The 19,988-nt window shown below is 38.2% G+C and overlaps 1 protein-coding gene across 6 annotated transcripts in view; it reads left to right on the top strand.

The window, feature by feature from the left end:
- Nucleotides 1-19,988, top strand: part of MCTP1 (multiple C2 and transmembrane domain containing 1) — a 173,818-nt gene that overhangs the window by 21,164 nt on the left and 132,666 nt on the right. For all 6 annotated transcript variants that reach the window (XR_003916400.1, XM_029965414.1, XM_029965415.1 and 3 more), the window contains exons 3-5: nucleotides 10,486-10,628; nucleotides 12,074-12,153; nucleotides 12,862-12,967. Coding sequence is in view for 5 of the 6 variants with exons in the window: in XM_029965414.1 (XP_029821274.1) it covers nucleotides 10,486-10,628; nucleotides 12,074-12,153; nucleotides 12,862-12,967 (329 nt within the window). In the remaining variant the exon portion in view is untranslated. The remainder of the gene's footprint in view (nucleotides 1-10,485; nucleotides 10,629-12,073; nucleotides 12,154-12,861; nucleotides 12,968-19,988) is intronic.

The following is a 19,988-nucleotide window of genomic DNA, read 5'->3' as shown; positions in this document are numbered from 1 at the left end:
AGTCTACTTAAAGATGGGCTTTGTTGATTTGGTTCTTTCTGCTCTCAGCTTGACCTGCTCTCACTGCCAGGTCCCTCACTCCATCCAGCAAAAGGCTCCTACTTGGTCTACACACAGCATTTTTCTTCTAATCTGGATTTCTGTTTCTATCATTGCAAGGAATTATGCACTTTAGGAAGCGGTTACCTGTTAGGGACTTTACTGTCCCCTTGAAAACTTCAGAGGGAACAGCTTCTCCCCTTTGCCTGGGAAGCTGGAAAAAACATCAGGCCATCATTTGAACCTTAATAATTGATCTCTTGTTCACCCTAGTATTTCTGTAAGCATCTGAGGGACTGTTGCATTTCTGTTAACGCACTGTGGCTCTTGTTTTCTCTCCTCATATTTCCACCCCAAGAAAAAGAAAACATTTGAGGAAATTGCATGGCAGCCTTTTAAGAATATGGCTAAATGCCTTTTCCTAAGCCTTTAGGTTTATTCCCCTAGGAAGATGGACCGTCTTAAGTAAATTGTGGGAATATTAACTAATTTGAGAATATAGCTTAGCAGCTAATCCTGGACATTTTACAATGAAAGTTGAGGGCTATTTAATTTAGTGAAAATTTTGATTAAACCCCCTCAAAAATATTAATTCCCCAGACTGAGATTTGTTTATGGGAATTATGGAGCCTATGCAGAAATATTTATTGATATGACTGAATGGATATCTGTAAAACCCCAGCACCCAAGCTACGAGCTCACTGAAGGGGTTTTACTTTAAAAATTACACAAGGCTCCAACAATATCTGCCCTCTGGATGTATTAGAAGAGCCTTTGATTCTTTTAACACCTTAAGAGAGAGCACAGAGGAGAAAGGCTGCCCGCATTTTCTCACGGGGTACTTTTACTGGTAAACTTTAGGAAAAAAGAGTACTTGGCAAAAGTTTAAAGGGTAACATTCAACCAAAATAAAGCATTCCACAAAACATTGACTTAGCACATGCTAACCCATACAATTTAGGAAAATACAACCCATCTGGTCTCAAGCTACTCAAAATATTAAGAAAGGAGATTAGGAGACGAAGAAGAAGTAAACAAAGAAAGAGAAAAAGAGAAAATTATAGCTACCACTGGAGTCCTGTGCAAGTCCAGCTTCTGTGTGTCCAGGTGGCAGGGTTTGCACAAGCATGGACAGCACATGTTGCTGTTTTGATTTGCTTTGGCCTCCCCGTGGCCACACCCTCCCCCCCCCAGGGCAGGACTTCTGGTGTGATATGGGCGGTGCTCCCAGACTGTTTTTGACTGACAGCTTCTCCAGGGTTGCCCAGTGAGATTTGCAGAGGCTGGGGTATGGAATAGGGCATTACCTCACCTTTGTGAAATCCAACCTGTCCCTTCTTCCTATCCCCAGTCCCCTCAACACTTGAGTTGCTCTGAGCCAATAATAACCCAGTGTCCCGCAATAGCAGAAAAAATAGTTATGAAATGCAAAAATAGCTTTCTAGATTTTTCAAGCATTTTGTGATTAGTTGCTTTTAGGTACTCAAAATTGAAACTGTCCGTTTGCAGTACTCTAGGAAAGTTCATATGCAGCTAAGACAGTGGTTGTGTGGAGATGGACTGTGGGCTAAATAGGTTTATTGTAGTATCAGAAATCACAACACATATTAAACAGCAGGCTTCCTGTGTATTTTAGGCGCACTCTAGATTTTATGATTACTTAATTCATTTCTGATCTGATTGAAGTAGATAGCAGAATCTCCATCAGTGTGAGTGGACCAGAATTTCTGCAGCTGTAACAGTTACGTGTGTAAAATAGTGTGTAAAATATATTAGAATCCTATAAAAATGAAATAGAAAAAACCCAATAAAATAATCTTTAATTTCTTGTGAGAAGTGCTGTTAATACATTTCTCATGTTTTCTAGAAAAGGCCCTTTAATGGGTTGAGTTTTACAATTAAAAATAGAAATTAGAGAAACTCTCTGGTAAGTGCTTATAAATAGCTGTTCAGAGGTGATCTTTGGGGCATTTCTTTGTATTTTGGTTACAGGTCAATTTAGAAGAATAAGAGGGGATTCTAATGAAACTTGATAATACAGTGTAACATAAACTGTCAGTAAGAAATGATGCACCACATTGAGCAATGTGGTGTTCCTGCCCATGGCAGAGCCATTGGAACGAAAGTGATCTTTAAGATCCCTTCCAACTCTATGAGTCTGTGATATAACTTATTACTTAGAGGAGTCCAGCTCTCTAAAAATGCTTTTTCCAGGTATTTTCCCCCTTTCTTAAGACATCATAGCTCTTGTGTGCCCATTCAGCTAAACTCATGATCCAGTATGAGGAAGAGTAAATTTGCTATTCAAATTTGTTTGTAAAACTTTCCTGCTGTAGTGACAGCCTTGCCACTCTTGTTGAGTACAGGTAGAGAATGCTTTTGGATTAGCACATCAATACAGAGAAATCAAGATCAGTTTTTAGGGCAGAATCATTCCGGTCTTACCTACCTAAAGTAGTATTTTGAACTGTGTATATGTCATTTCATGTGTCATTTACAGATCCACTGAACCGTACAAAGTAAAGATCTTGTATTATCTCAGTCTGTCACCTAGTTAAACTTCATACTGGCTACACTTTCATTAACAGCATTTCTAACTGCAAGGTGTCCTTTCCCTTTTGCTTATGTTCAGGAAGACATTTTTAAAATAAAAGAATCCATTAGTCCCAGCTTCTGCAGTCTTTTTGGTCTGACTTCTCCATTGATATCCTTGAAAAATGTTTAGGAAAAAAAACAAGGAAAAGTGTTTACCAGGGTAGTTATTTTTTCATTGTTATGAAAATAAGTTTGAAAGTATTAACTCATCTTCATATCAGGAGTATGAAAATAGATAATTTTTAATCAGCATACTGTATCTTGACTTCTAATGGTGCTTGCCTTCTGTATTGATTTTTAGGTGACTTCGTACAGTGATATCCTTGGTAGCTTTCAATGTAATGATGTGAGAGTTTTGCCAATGGGAGAGTTAGTTCTTCTACTGTAATTAATCCTTTTCTGATTGCTGTTTGTCATTGATACTGTTAGTTTGTTGCTCTTCTCTGGACCTGCTCCAGGACCTCAATATCCTTCCTGAACTGAGGGGCCCAGAAGTGACACAGTACTCCAGGTGTGGCTTCACCAGCACTGAGTACAGGGGAAGAATCACTTCCCTGGTCCTGCTGGCCACACTGTTCCTGATCCAGGCCAGGATGCCATTGGCCTTCTTGGCCACCTGGGCACACTGCTGGCTCATGTTCAGCTTCCTGTCAATCCAAACTCCCAGGTCTCTCTCTGCCTGGCTGCTCTCCAGCTGCTCTCCAGCCACTCTGTCCCCAGCCTGTAGCACTGCAGGGGGTTGTTGTGGCCAAAGTGCAGGACCCGGCACTTGGCCTTGTTGAACCTCATCCCGTTGGAATCAGCCCAACTCTCCAACCTATCCAGGTCCCTCTGCAGAGCCCTCCTGCCTTCCAGCTGATCGACACTCCCCCCCAGCTTAGTGTCATCTGCAAATTTGCTGATGATGGACTCAATTCCAGCTGATTGACACTCCCCCCCAGCTTAGTGTCATCTGCAAATTTGCTGATGATGGACTCAATCCCTTCATCCAGATCATCAGTAAAGATATTAAACAGAACTGGGCCCAACACTGATCCCTGGGGGACACCACTAGTGACCAGCCACCAACTGGATGCAGCCCCGTTTGCCAGCACTCTCTGGGCCCGGCCCTCCATCCAGTTCCTGACCCAGCACAGGGTGCCACTGTCCAAGTCGTGGGCTGCCAGCTTTTCCAGGAGTATGCTGTGGGAGACGGTGTCAAAGGCTTTGCTGAAGTCCAGATAGACACATCCACAGCCTTCCCCTCATCCACCAGGTGGGTCACTTGATCATAAAAGGAGATCAGGTTGGTCAGACAGGACCTGCCCTTCCTAAACCCTTGCTGGCTGGGTCTGATCCCTTGTCCATCCTGTAGGTGCTGTGTGATTGCACTGAGGATGATCTGCTCCATAACCTTGTCAGGCACTGAGGTCAGGCTGACAGGCCTGTAGTTTCCCAGGTCCTCCTTGCAGCCCTTTTTGTGGATTGGCGTGACATTCGCCAGCTTCCAACCATCTGGAACCTCCCCAGTGAGCCAGGACTGTTGGTAGATGATGGAGAGTGGCTTGGCGAGCTGTTCCACCAGCTCCCTCATCACCCTTGGGTGGACCTCATCTGGTCCCACAGACTTGTGAGGATCCAAGTGGCTCAGCAAGTCACTAACTGTTTCCTCCTGGATTACAGGGGGGCTATTCAGCTTCCTGTCTCTGTCTACCAGTTCCAGAAGCCAGCTGTCTTCAGTACAACCTGTCTTTCTGTTGAAAACTGAGGCAAAGAAGGTGTTAAGTACCTCAGCCTTTTCCTCATCTTTGGTGACTATGTTTCCCCCCACGTCCAACAAAGAATGGAGGTTTTCTTTGCCCCTCCTTTTGCGATTGAATATTTTGCTTTGGAAAACTCTTGTCGTTTTTACACAAAGTACTTGATGATCCAAGCTATTTATAATAGCTTCTGTTTCCCAGTATGTTTCTATTTGCTTATCTTCTGCTATTTGTCTCATCACTGCTTGAGGTACTATGATTTTCTATTTGCAGTTACCCACCATCCTTCATAATTTAGATGGGCTTTTAAAGTTTTAGCTAGCTTTTTGTTCTGGGCCTGGTACTCTGGGGTTACATCTGAAAGGTTCACACATTTTAAAGGAGTAACTACTAGGATGCTTTTCTGTGCCACCTTTGTAGCAGTTTTATCTGCTTGTCAATTTCCAGTCTTAGTTGGTATGTTTCCAAACTGATGACCTTTACAGTGCATAATATCCACTTTGATTGGTAACTGAACACTTTCCAGTGATTGTTTAATGACATCTCCATACTCGATAGGAGATCCTTGTGCTGAAAGGAGCCCTCTTTCTTTTGAGATAGCTCCATGGGTGTGTACTGTTCCAAATATATATTTAGAATCAGTCCATATGTTGTTCTTACCTTCAGACAATTCTAGGGCTTGCTGCAGAGTGATGAGCTCAGCTTTTTGTACAGAGGTATTAACAGGTAACGGGTTAGCTTCGATTACTTCCGTTTGGGTTACTACTGCATACCTAGATTTCTGCTCTCCTTTGCACACAAAACTGCTCCCATCTGTGAATAGTCCCCAGTTTGGGTCTTCTGTTGGAGTGTCCCTTAAGTCTTCCCTGCTGAAGTCAACTTTCTCAATGGTCAGGAGACAGTCATGTTTTAAGGCCTCTTGGCATTCTGGTACAGATTCAAGAAACATAGCTGTGTTCAAGGCAGTAGTTGTTTTCAGTTTCACATCAGCCTGTCTCAGCAGGAGAACTTGATAGTTATGCATTTGATTTGGGGACAGTCAGTGACCCCTCCTTTTGTTCTAGGACAGAGAAAACCATGTGTGGAAAATAAATAGTTATTTTCTGGCCCATGGTCAATTTCCAGACTTCTTGTATTAAAAGTATAGTTGCTGCTCCAGCTGGAAGACAGGTGGGATATCCCTCACTTACATTGCCCAATTGCTTGGAAAAATATCCCACAGCCGTTTTTCATGCCCCCAGTCTCTGAGCTAGCACTCCTAATGCAAAGTATAAGCGTTCATGCACAAACAGTTCAAAAGGTTTGGCCAAGCCAGGTAATCCTAATGCAGCGGCTGACATTAGAGCACTTTGTAAGTCTTTGCAAGCCATCTGGCATTCTGGAGTCCACTGTAGTATCTCTTTAGGGTTTCTTGGGGCCTCATATAAAACTCTTACCAGAAGTCCATAACTAGGAATCCGTGGCTGATACCAATCAACTATTCCTAAAAATATTCTTAATTCACATACAGACCTTGGCTCTGGAGTTTGGCAAATCATCTCTGTTGTTTAAATTCTGAGGCTTTGCAGTCTCTTAGAAATGGTGAATCCCAGATATGTCTGGCAATTTGGGCCTTCTTCTTGGATACCTGTAACCAGCTTGTCCCAGAAAGTTTAGTAAACTTATAATCATTTCAGTACATCTGGTTTGGACTTCTGTGGCTATCAGTATATCATCTACATACTGCAGCCAATGTGATTTTTTCATTTTCCTTTTTCCATATTTCCAATTATTTTGCCAGTTGATTTCCAAACAAAGTGAGGTTATTTTTGAACTCTTGTGGGAGGACAGTCCATGTTGATTGGGTTTTACGTCCTGTCTAGTGACTTTCCCATTCAAAGCAAACAAAGATTGACTTACAGTTGCAAAGGGTGTGTGGAGGAAAGCATCCTTAAGATCCAAACCAGTGTACCACTCATTAGATACCTTAATTGTGGTTAGAAGTGTATAAGGATTTGCTACCACTGGGTAGGTGTATTGCACTTGTATTATTAATAGCTCTTGTACTAGTCTGTATTCATTAGTATGTGGCTTTTTACTAGTAAGATGGGAGTATTATATTTTGACTCACATTCTCTTAGTATCCATGTTTGCACACATTTAGTAATTAATTCCTCTGACTCTTGTCTAGCTTCTAATTCCGAAGGATATTGTTTCTGCCATACCAATCTGATGCCTGGTTTCAGTTGTATTCTGACTGGCTCTGCTGCTTTTGATCTCCCTGGAATTCCAGAGGCCCACACCAATGGAGTAACAGCTTTTTCCACCTCTTCTGGGATTTCCTTTGTTGTGTTTGGTTGTTGTAACAACACAAAATCCTGGGCAAACACCATTTCATTATAAAAAATTAGATACTTGTGTTTGTCATTTTCAAATATTATCTCTTCCTAACAAAACCATTGGGCATTCAGGCCCAATATATAGAAATTGATGTGTTAACCACTGTTCACCTATCTGGAATTTTTAAAGGTTGGAAAAAATGGCAAAGTTTTGCTTTCCCAGTTGCATGGTGGCATTTACAATATTTTGGCTCAGAGCCCTTTTGCATGTATTGAGAAGAAAATAAACTGCCCTGTTTAAAATCAGCGGTTCATTCCTCAGTGTCTAGGTGTCAGCTGGAGGTGCCTTCCCTTTGTGCTTTATCTAATATAATTTTAATAACATAATTGCCTTTGGAATAGTGTCGTTCATTCCACATATGTGTGATCTCTAGTAACTGATTAGTAGCTTCCTTTAAACTTAATTTTTAACATTCTGCCAAGTTAGTGGATCAAAAATGATCATCTGCTGTCCCCTGCTGGATTCCTTGAGCATGCATTCTTTTTCCTTGAGCATGCATTCTTTCTCCCTTCCTCTCTTTCCTCTGAGGTCTCCCCATTTTTCCAAGTGAAAAGCTTTGTCTCAGTGGAGTCACTAGAAATTGTTGCCGAATACCTCCAAAATTTTAGGGGAATAATAGAACCCTCAAACACTGTCTTTTTAGTATTAGAAAGCAAGACATTACGTTATTTGCAGCATCGGGTGTGTATGTGGCCAGCAAAAATCCTGCCTCCATATGGACACCAATACATTACTTTTTCACCTGTTTATATATTTTTGACAAACAAATTATTATTCAGTGGTTCTTAATTACATAATTATCTTTCATTAGTTACTATTCTACCCTCTATTGGTTATTAATTTCTTGCTTTCTATGCTAATTAAGTCCACATCTTTAGTCTGTTTAGTATTTTTTTTCTTCCAGTAGGAACCTTCCAGCACATGTACTGAATTTTTTGTTAATTCTTTTCTTTTTCTGCTGGTTTCTGCAGAATGTCCTTGGTGGTTCATTCCACATGTCCAACAATACATCTTTCTCTCTCGAGCTTTGTTCATTGAAGCGCATCCAAGTTAGTTTAACAAAACTTACAGTTTTAGTACTTTTCCCAAACTATGTTCTCACAAAAGTAGCTTATAACAATTTTTGCTATATGCTGGCTAAAAATGATATGAGGCCTAATACAATTTAGGATTAATTAAAACAGCTAATTAAAAGTTTAATTAAAACTGTATATTAAAACCAAATATCAGAAAAACTGTATCATTCCAGCAGTAGTTTGACTTTGTTACATGGAGTGAAGGGCAGAAATACTGTAGAGGAATATGGAGGCTTTCACATCGTCCTTTCCATCTCACTAGCTCAAGTTATAGCAGAGCAGTCTCAAGCTCCCCTGTGTTCACTGTTGAATACTGTTCAGCTAACAGTTTATCATCTTCCAGCACGTAGGGACATCCTACTCCTGCATCTTTAAGATTTCCTTCTTGAAGTATGTAAAAAATATAATTTCGTGATCATTATGCCCAAGATGGCTTCTGACCACCACATCTGCCACAGCCCTTCTCTCTTCAAAACAGCAGGTCTACTGGGGTACTACCCTGGTAGCCTCACTTACCAACTGCAACAGGAAGTTATCTTCCACATGCTCCAGGAATTTCCTAGACTGCTTCCTCTCTGCTGTGTTTTCAGCAGACAGCTGTCAAGTTAAAGTCTCCTACAAGAACAAGGTCTGGTGATCATGAAATGTCAACCAGCCACTTGGAATATGTTATCTGCCTCTTCAACCTGATTGGGTGATCTGTAACAATCCCACCAGAATGCCTTGTTAGCCTTCCCCTTGGTTCTTACCCATAGGCACTCAACCTTATCATCACTATCCTTGAGCTCTATACAGTCAAAACACTCCTTTAATGTAGAGAGCCCCCTCACTGCCTCTCCTTCCTCACCTGTCCCTTCTGAAGAGCTCCTGACCATCCACTGCACTCCAGTTATGCAGTCATTTCACCATGTTTCTGTGGTGGTCACTATGGCATAGCTTTCCTGCTGCACAGTGGCTTCCAGCTCCTTCTGTCTGTTACCCTTATTGTGCCTTGGTATAGACGCACTTCAGCTGGGCTATTGATTTCACCCCCAACGCTGGCATACTGCCTCCAGGCTCATGTCTAGTGAGCCCAGTCTTGTCCCCTTCCCCCTTCAAACCTAGTTTAAAGGCCTCTCATTCAACCCTTCCAACTCACAGGCTAATATCCTTTTCTGCCTTTTTAGATGCTGCAGGCTGTCAGGCGATGACTGATTTTGCCCTCTCCCACCTTAGTCATGCAAGAATTCCTGGTACAATCAAGGGATGCTTCACTGCCAAACTCTTTACACAAAGACCAAGGCCTAACAGGATTCCTGAGGTTGTAGAGTGGTCCCGAGGAGCAGTGGGATGGGTGCACCACGCCATGGTGTCTATATTCAAAATATTCTTCACGTTACAGAGAATTAATTAAAATACCTGATCTTTGCCTTCAAAATCACCACCACTACTTGAATAACCAAGGAACAAGTTAGTTGTGCTAGACAAAACATTTTTATACCACTGAATTGTGCCCCAGTAATTGTGGATGGAAATGACTGTAACCCCATCAAATATGAGACCCTGGTTTCCACCTCTATAGCTTTCTGAAAAGGAAATAAAACTTTAGGTAAAGAATACTGACATCTTCTGGCTGGATGAAATAATGTAAAGAGCTGGAGTCATACCCTCCTAATTTATGTTTAGAAGAATGTGTTGCAATTTTAAAAAAAGTGAATGACTGTATTTCCCAGTAGATGGAAATGCAAACTTCTAAAATATGTCAGGCTTGTGAAAAGCCTTAATAGTAAAAAAAAAAAAGTCTTGTCTTGTAATTTTACTGCTGTTCATGAAGATACAACTGTTATTCATGCTAGAGTTATTGTTTATTTTAAAATAGTCTTTGATCAATTAGTCTGAAATGTGCTCTTGGATTACTGCTATTCTCGATGCCCACCCAAGAGTCCTCCTTTCACCAGTTGTTCCCTGTGACACCACGTCCAAGTTCCATGTATTCTCTGTTCATGCCATATTTAACATTTTTCTTTCAGTACCCTTCAGAGTTGTCTTTCTGGTCACAGTTAATTGTTACTTGGTTGTATCAGGGGGCTTAGGCCTGTGCTCTCTGGTGAGTAGGTGATTGCTGCAAGAAGTATGTTGTGAACTTTATGGACTGACTTTAGAGTTGATTTTCTCGTTGTGAGTGTTGTAGGAAGTGAATCTTTATGGAAGAGGAAAGCCTGGAGACAGTAAAGTCAATGAAAAGTTACACTAGTGGTGTCTGTGGACTACGTGCCTTTTGAAAGGCACAAGATAATTAGATTAATGTTTTACAGGAGTAATTTTAACTATATAATCTAATTTTTGTGGTTGCATTAAGATAATATCCTAGCCTTCAGAAAGACATAGTTTAGTTAAGTAAAACCAACACTGCAGTAGCCAGTATTTCATGTGTGACTTTGGGAATGGATTGCAAACAACAGAAAGTGATGCAAGCACTTGATATTAACAGAGTCAATTACCTGAGTAATGACATCCTGGAAAATAACAGATTGTGACAATAAAAAATTCTTTCATCTGATGCTGTTTTCGGTTTGATTGTCTATAGAAATTACTTTTAGTTCTGTTTGAAGTAATTTAGTCTCCATTCCCTTACTGTACTACAAAGATATAATTAATACTATATGTGTCTTTAACAGGAACCAGTGATCCATATGTCAAGTTCAAACTTGGAGGAAAAGAAGTATTTAGAAGTAAAACAGTACACAAGAACCTCAATCCTGTGTGGGAAGAAAAAGCTTGCATTCTTATAGATAACCCAAGAGAACCATTGTATATAAAGGTAGGACACTCACTATCTTACATATGTCGGACAAATTACAACAGAAGAGTTATTGAAAGAGTTTAATTTTGTGATTTTTGTATGCTGAAAAGTTTATTGTACAGTAGTGTATTACTAAAGACTATTATTTAAATTATGTCTGTAGAATGATGATATCAACATTTTAAAAAGTGATAAATACCACAAATATTTTTGTTTATTTGAGGTCATCATTGTTTTGTATTTCTTTAGTGTGATCTTAGCAGAAGGACAGCGAAAGTAAACTGTCTTTCATGGTGATGGCATGTGAGGGGCTTGTGCTCACATACTTGCATTCAAACCCTTTGAGTCCTGCAACAGAGTTGTAGCCTTTGGGCCATAGGATTTCTGTTACTGCTGTCTTAACGCTGTCCATATTATGGTATTTGTGGAAGATGAACCTCTTTGCCTCCTGGAAAAGAGTTAGTGTAATACAATAGTTGAAATATTTGCATTAAAATTGAAGAACTTGAACTTAGTCCTGTCATAGCTCAGTTAAAGGTTCTCCTTACAAGATGTTCACAAGTCGCACTTTTACTTAGCTGAAAGTATATTCTGGTCCTCAGAAATCCTCATGACAATGCTTACCAAAAAAAATTTAATTCACCTTGAAAGTAGATTTTGATAATTGACACTTTCCCTTATTTTTTTGTGTCACAATTTTTTTGTTGCCTTGTTTATTTCCCTGCAAATCTGCCCCCAGTTTATTTGTTGTTCTTTCTTCTGACTTAGAAAGGTGTAACCCATCTCAGCTTGTACTATTCAATGTATTGGCCACGGATTCCTGTCTGGATATCAGTAAATTTGTCCAGGTGCTCTCTCTTTAGGTAGGAAATTAGCAGGCAGGGTTCTCATAGTAGATTATTAAATGTCATTGTTTCCTTACACGTATCCATTAAGTTTTAATCTTAGATTGTAATATTTCTAACCCTAGAAAATTATAGAACCTTCAAAATGTACAATTATATTATTCCTAATACTGATGCAAGTGCTGTAATAACCCACTTTTCATAACCATATCCTGCCCTCCTGCTTCCATTTTGCAGAATTGATAAAGGAATCAATGTATAGCAAATCAATGATTCTGCTTAACTTTAGGTATTCTTTTGATCTTCGTTCTTTCAGTGCCAATGTTTATCAGAATGCTTTTTTTTTTTTATAAAATTGATGTTGTTCACATATGTAGTCTAATAGTAGTATACACCACTATGTGTCTCTACATGATGCAGTCTGACTTTTAAACAAGCAGTTTCAAGCTTGATTTCTGGCCGGAAAGTTTCAGGTTGCTTTCAGGTAGCCCTCGTTTAACAGGTGAGAAACATGAAGCTGTAACTCTGGAAAAGGAGTTTCAAGAACCATTCATAAAGTCAGAAAAACTCAAAAGAAAGAAGATTTCTAGTACTAAAAAATGCTCCTGTGCATCTTAGGTATTTGACTATGACTTCGGACTTCAAGATGACTTCATTGGTTCAGCATTTTTGGATCTCACGTCATTGGAATTAAACAGGTATGGCACAAACAAGCCTACAGAATATTTCTATATGGCTGTCTGCTAATATCATGTTTGTGGAATTGCAAATAGAACTTTATGCTAGAAAATAATTATACCAGAGAATATTCTGGTTTGGAAGGGACCCACAAGGATCATTGAGTCCAACTGTTAAGTGAATGGCCCATATGGAGATGGAACACACAACCCCGGTGTTGTTAGCACCATGCTCTAAATAACTGAACTAATCTCAGGGTTTCTGTATAAACCTACTAAACTAACCAAGGAAAACCACAAAGTACTTTATTCTGAATGCTTATGTATTAGCTGATTATGAACAACATTTTTATAGTGTCTATGGAGCAATTAGTTTTATAACCACTTTAATCTCGGTTTTATGCTGTCTTCATTCACAGCATAACCACCTACTGTTTGACTTTCTTTTTTCTGGTTTTTAATCCATTAATGTTAAAGTTCTGATTTAATTTCTTCAGTACATGTAAGTACTTAACAAGTAAAACCATTTAGTATTTTTTTATGAGCATTTAGACAGAAATACTTTAAAGTAGAAATAGGGCAAATTTGTGACACTGTTTTTAAGTAATTTCTTATAAATGGAGATGCCTTTAATTCTCATAATTCAGAAATTTCATTATCTGTGAAATATATCCATAATATATCAAAATAATGGAAATCAAAATAAATGTGTACTTTTTTGTCTCCTAGGCAGACAGATGTTACCTTGAGTCTGAAGGATCCTCATTACCCTGACCATGATCTGGGAAGTATATTCTTGTCGGTTCTGTTGGCTCCAGGAGAACAGCGAGAACCGGTAATTTTAATATTTTAATAAGTGTGATCGCTCCTGTGATTGTTCTGTGGTTAGATGACTTAGAGCACAAGAGTAAACCTCAAATTCTGAGATTAATTTGATTTTTCTAATTCTTAAAATAACAATGAACGGTGTTTCTGGTACAGTACAGCGTGCTTCATCTGAGTTGGATCCTTCCTGAGATAGTAATGAGGAATCCAGATGGATTGTAAATTTCAGATAAAGTCAGTTACAGGTGCATGGTGCTGATTAATATGGAGAAACATCAGTAAACCACTGCTTAAGAATTTTTGACCTAGTACTGGTATCTCTAGGTAAGAATATTTGATTCCTATTCCATGCTGAAAATAAAGCTGAAGAAAGGTAGTGTTTCTGCTTTTTGACATCTAACGTTAAAGTATTATTTGATGTTTATTAATTTCCTGTTTACATTTCAATTATGAAATGGTGTGATTTTCTAGGTTTATTGTAGTTTCTTCATCAGTCTTAGTTTTCTGAGCTGCTTAGTTGTAAGTGAAACTATTTTCCAGTTTTCTAGGTTGTCCTAGTTGTGACAAACTCTGTCTCTAGTTGGATATATTTTACTAGCTTTTTGTGTGTAGACTTTTGACTTGGGTAGTATAACTGCGGCAGAAATAGAAGAGATGATATCTCAGAGGTTGTAAAATAATATGGATTCCTCTGCCTTCAGAGAGGCTGCAGTGAACCACGTGGACCTTGCAGCTAAATTTTGCCTTAAGCAAGCTGTTTTCAAATTAAAGAAGAAATCGCTGTTAAGCAATAGATCCTGTAGAGGCAAGGTAGCGGTTTTTTTTTAATGCCAGTCTCTTTGCCATACCGGCAGCCACCACTGTGCAGCCACTCAGAAACTTTGTTCAGAAACTTTGCCCAGGCACTCGGGCACATAGACACACACCATGAACCCCACCCCAACCCCCAATGCCACCAGACTTCCAGAATCTTCCGGAAAGAAGACTGCACATGCCCAGAACTCATCCAGGAGGAGAGATTGGGGCATTACTGGAAAAACTCCCGATTTTTGACCTGTTTGCGGGCCCCCACCTCTGATGGGCCAGGATTATGTATCATGACCACAGACCATGATCACCCATGCGTGCCTGGAGCCACAGGTGGTGATATCTTTCTCTCTTTTCTCCTATCTCTTTTTCTCCATTTTTGTCTTTCTGATTTTCCTCCCCTAAGATGACCATACAGTCCAGAAGAGCTACGCACCCCTTTTCCAATCCATTACCTTTTTTCTCCAGTTTTGGTTTTAAAGCACATTTTAATTAAATTTGTCGTTATATTGGTTATTTAGCATCATTTTGCTTTAATCCTCCCCCAAGGTTGCCCTGCCTCAGAAGTGGGTTGCAACAGAGGCCAAGGAAAAAGCATTAATCTGATTAAATTTTCCATGGATACGGTCAACAACATGGTTTTTGTAAGAACATTTATGTTTCTATATGCTGCAGTGTAAGTCATCATCCTCTTGCATACCTGAGGACTACTGCAGGTTGTAATAGTTCTTTTTCCATTTTTCTCCCAGGTAACATTAAGTAGCGTAGTAAGTCAGTTACTGGAACTAGATGTTTGGTATTTGGTATAACCGAGATGATGTAGAGTTTTGAAAATGGGTTTCTTCTCTGTTAATTTGCCTCGTAACATTTTGTTAGCACTTAATAGAAATAATGGAATATGGTAGTAATGTGAATCTAGCTTATTTAAACAGTGTATTTTACTTTTTTTTAAGCAATATGTTTGTCCAGACAATTTAGAATTCTGTCTTGCAGATTTGCACCACAAGAGTGTTACTTAAATGAAAAAATTTATTTCATTTTGGATTTTTTTTTTTTGTACATTTAGGTAAGACCAGCATTTCTGAGTCAGATGGTAATTGCACTGTTTTTCCAAGTGGTTTTGGCACTATCCTACCATAATCCTAAATCATGTAGCACAGAAATACTGTATTTTTATGTGGGACATCATTATGTGGACAACATGTTAGTTTCCTTTTTTCATCATACAGAGGATAGCACTGCGCTGCTCCATGTTGTCAGCTCTTATAGAGAGTGCGCTCAAGAAAATTACAGGTGAGAAAGTGAAATTAAGACACTACAGTGTAGCTTGTCTTTCATAGGGGTGTTGGTGATTTAGCAACTGAATGTCAAAAGTATTGGGAGCACCACAGACTTTCTGGGTAGCAACTTTTTTCATATCCAGCTGATTGGTTGTAATAGGAGGAAGAACTGGGTTTGTGCTATCACGCATTTCATTGTTCACTTTTTTAGTTTAGCTCAAGTGAAAAAATTTTCTTCCCATTCAAACTGTTAAATGGGACTTCATTCTGAAAATGTCCAAGATTCCAATTAAGAATCTGGTTCCTAATCTGAATCTTAATACTTATTGTTAGAAACCAGTCTTTCCAAGATACAGATCTCAGAGCAGTTCTGGCAAAGTTGCAGTAAATTCAGAGAATTTGTATCACAGTGCGAGCAAGATAACTTACAAAATTAATATTGAATTACTGTATATGAATGTGTTAAGGGTTTCATAACTAAAGACTCAATTAATTATCTTTTACTCAGTAACCATATGTAACAGTTATTTGTTAGATTTTTTTTTACTCTAAGGAGTAGATATGTTGCAAAGTGTATCACTCCAATTAAACTGTTGTCTTTGGTTATTTTTGAAAGGTTTTGTAATAATGAGGATAATTTTTATTGAAATTAGTATGATTGAGATCAATAAATTTTCAAATGTTGTTAAAAGATCAAGGCTAATTCTTGTCCACTCTCGAAATGTGCACCATATAAAGCAGCAATTAAAGCATTTCGTACATTCTCATGCTTGTTTGAATGATGCTGCTCCCCCTCTACTTGGATATCTCTATTTAAGTAATAATTCAAGTGTGGTTGAAATGTATAGATAAAAACGTGTGAACACCTTTAAATATGCTTTAATGACTGCTGCACAGAAGACATGCTGTCTCTTCACATTATGTACATTTTTTTTCTAAGTAATTTCAAATTTACTTAAAGCCTATTTGTTTGATATCCCCATATAGCTTACATTTCAAAAATACAGTTTCTTCTGAATAGGTTTTGTTTTGCTCTGGTGATAACTTGTGAATTCCTTGCAACTAAGAGTTGCAAGTCATTAAGTAATTAAGATAATATTTTTTATTTTTTTACACCATTTACATGTTGTCACACATAAAGATTTCAGAAATTAACTGCAAGTACTTATATTGAAGGTACTATAATTCCATATATTTTAAATGAGAGTGTTATTAAAACCACTGGGAAATAAAAAGAAAAAGGAATAGCTTCAACAGAAGAAGTATTAGCTTTCCCATGTAGCCATAGAAGCCACATATCCTGTATTTTGGGCAGGTCTATAGCCGTATTTCAAATTGAGACCTCTTGAACAAGATGACGTTTGTGATGTGTCCTTTGGTAACCTGATGTGGATGATACTTTCCAAAGAGATCCTTTCACTGCCTGAACTGCAGTGAGGCTGTTTTGGAGGTCATGCATTGATGTGCAGGTAAAGGAAAAGTTTTTTGAGGGTGTGTTTGTGTGGCTGGAGGACAGGTCCTGTAACAAAGTGCTATATTGACATTTCAAAATAATGTAGCTGTATGTTACAGGAAGATGCATCTTCTTACACTGCATAAGAAATATTGATGCTGATGGAGGATAAGGTACTCCAAGCGGAAGTTTGAACTTAAATGAGACAAAATGGGGGGCCTTGTATATTGCCACCTGTCTGTAAGAGAGGTATTATTGCAAATGATTTTAAAAATAAGCGGTCAGTTTGACAGAGTAATAGATTATTTTGTTTTGGGTGAAGCCTTGAGATGTGAAAAGAGATGAGAGAGAGATTTGATCCACAGAAGAACATTTTCTTCCTTATCTTTCTGGAAAAAAATTCTGATGAAATTCAGATTTTCTGCATACTGACTGATAAGGTGATCTTGGGAATTATAGCTGGAAGGTCCCATTTCCTCAGATCAAAACATTTCATTTTTGGATTCAGATATCAATTAAGAATGTTAACATATACATATGTTCATATAACTGTATGTAAAATTGTATTACACTGACTACGAAAGGGGAGTATTTATTTTGGAATCTGATGGACTGTGAAAAACAGTGCTTAAGTAGTTTATGATTGTGTTTTTCCAGTAGGAGAATATTGGACATAATTTCAATTAAAGGAAATTCAATATACTAGTTTCATAAGTAAGAACACAATATTAGATTTTGTGGTACATTTTATGTGAAGAAAATGCAGAAGTAGCCTGCAGTTATTAAATATTAATGTAAGAGTATGGGCAGGTGAACAAATCAAAATTTCTACCAAATCTTGTCTCTGAATATCCTTGCCTTTTTCTACCTGGTGCTTGTTCTAAAGACATAAAAATGTGAACATTTGAAGTAATAATCTTGTAACTTCTTATTTGAACTATGTACATAAATAGAAACATAGCATTTCTGAAGTTATTAGAAGTCCTATTCTTTTGATTTTTGACAAATGAAGGCAATCTGATTAGTTCTGATTTTTGAACAGTCACAAATTGTGAATAAATTTGATTCATGAATTATTCTTATAGGACAATAAAAATTAGAAAGTTTTTAATATTTGTGTCCATTTCCAGCCTAACACAATTAAGTTGCCATAACACTAGTTACAATAATTCATTTGCATTTGCTCTCTGCTGTTAACAGTACATTAATGCAGCATTTTAATTTTATTGCCTTGAGAGGACAGATAACTTAGGTAACTACTGTAAACTAAAAAGATGTAAAATAAATAAATATGGGAAAAGTATGTATATATAAATGTTAAAATACGTGAGCTCTAAAATTCATTAATTTAACTCTATTTATAAAAAGTAGTGTGTTTATGGTTTACTTTCTCTATTTTTCCTTTTGATGACCTTCTGAATTTCTCCTTTTGATGACCAGTTTAAAAGAAGTCAGAACCAGCAGTTACTCATTTTTTTTCTTGGACCTGCTCCAAAGAAGCTTGTTTTGTTTCTTTAATCTGATAGTGTTCTATTAGTATTCCCTTTGGATACATGTAGTGCAGCACATGCCGGTGTGCTGTTTGTAACTACATGCATGTGTACAGGCTTCTTGCAAATTCTGTGTGGTGTTGTAGTTGTGGGTACCACAGTGCATGTGAGTTTTTCTGTCTCTTTCTCCATCAGCATTCAGTGCACGGATTTCACCACTGGAGAACTTCCAGTGACTGTGACTTCTTCAGAGCTGCACGTCACCCAGGTCTTCACTACAATAGCTGTTTCCTGCCTGGGTCTTACAGGCAATTTCCAGCTACAGGAAATGACAAAGTTGGTAGCTTGATGAGAACTGTTGTCTTGGAACCAGCAGAGATTGAGGACAACTGTTCACTGCTGGCAGCCTAAGAGGCATAGCAAATGGAAAAAAGGAAGCCAAGTGCTACTTGGACGTTGTTATTTAATGAGATTAAAGTTCAAGGCGTATTTTTTTTCCTAAAATGATCTATCTTAATTATGCTTAGGTTTTTTACTTCATATGAAAATATTAACAACATTAATATGCTGTCAGTTTGTTTGCTGTATTAAATCTTATAATACACTATTACTATTTATTTGTTTTTTGTTTGTTTTATTTGCCAGAGGGATAATAATATAATAGGAAAAAAAAGACAGAGATAGACTCAGGGCATGGAATATTTTCAGATTAAAAAGTTCCACGTAGATCATTCATCCTGATCTGTCCTATGCTATATATTTATTTTACTGGCTTCTAAGGGTGATTGGTATGGCTTCAGCTTATCTTGCTCTAGCTGGTAACGATACCAGTGTACTCAGCAAATATGGCATATGTTTCTGTAGCTACAACTCAAACTGAACTCCTCAGAGTTGAAAGAATCATAGAGTTGTTTGGTTTGGAAGAGACCTTAAGGATCATCTAGTTCCAACCTCTTCCATTAGACCAGGTTGCTCAGGACCGCATCCAACCTGGCCTTGACCACTTGCCAGGATGGGGCAGCCACAACTTCTCTGGGCAACCTGTTCAGTGCCTCATCACCCTCATGGTGAAGAATTTTTTCCTGGTATCTAATCTAAACCTACATAGGCAATTCAGCTGTTGGGCCATATTCTTTTCCTTGCTAACAGCCTGGTCTGAAGACTAGTGAAACTGAGTTTGTGCTCTGACTTGTAGCTGTGTGGGATTCAGAAATGGTGTGGAAGAGAGAAGCTATGTTGTGCTGGACAGGACCCAGAAACTCAGAGATTTTCATCAGAGCCTTCTATGGGCCTCAGGCTGCTTAATTCTTACGTGCTTCTTCTGTAAAAATTAATTCAGGGGTTTTCTCCAGCTTTATGAAGCGTTTAGTATCTGTGTATATTTTCCAAAGCCACAGTGCTACAATTATCCTTAACTTATAGCAAAGCCCTTGGGTTTTAACTGTCCATAGCAACTTAAAAGCGTCCTCAGCAACTTGTTGTTTTTCTTCTCCCAAAAAGCTGTGTCTATTTGAAAAATTTCTGGATATTTCAAACATATAAATCCTACATATTTTTTTCTCATTTTAATTTTTCCCCATGATATAATTTAATTTATTAGTGAGGAAAATGTTTGCATTTCAAAATTTATTTCCATTTTCTGAAAAAAAAGTGGTTTTGCAATAGTTAATAAAAAGAAACATTATATTTACTTTTCATGACAAAGTTTCAAAAGGAATTAATGTTCTTTGATTTATTCTTGCTCAGTGTCAATATCAGGCTGTTAGATGTTATTAAATTGCATAAAGTAATTTTTCTGCATTTCCACAGAGCTGCTTAAGCAGCAGTTGTGTTCACAGATAAATCGTCCCCGATCCACTTGACCAGTATGTCTCCTTTATTTAATGTTTAGAATCTATCTGTGGACACTTTGCCTCTCAGCATGTCACAACATGGTGTTTAGTAGTGCCAAGGTTTTACAGGTTATTTAGGTAATGGGACAGGGCAACTGAGATTTGGGAT

Source organism: Manacus vitellinus, unplaced genomic scaffold (genome assembly GCF_001715985.3).
Source record: "Manacus vitellinus isolate BGI_N305 unplaced genomic scaffold, ASM171598v3 scaffold_9_pilon, whole genome shotgun sequence".
Taxonomy (NCBI): Eukaryota; Metazoa; Chordata; class Aves; order Passeriformes; family Pipridae; genus Manacus; species Manacus vitellinus.
Note: the sequence above shows the minus strand (reverse complement) of the source record. Positions and strands in the feature narration are given on the sequence as shown.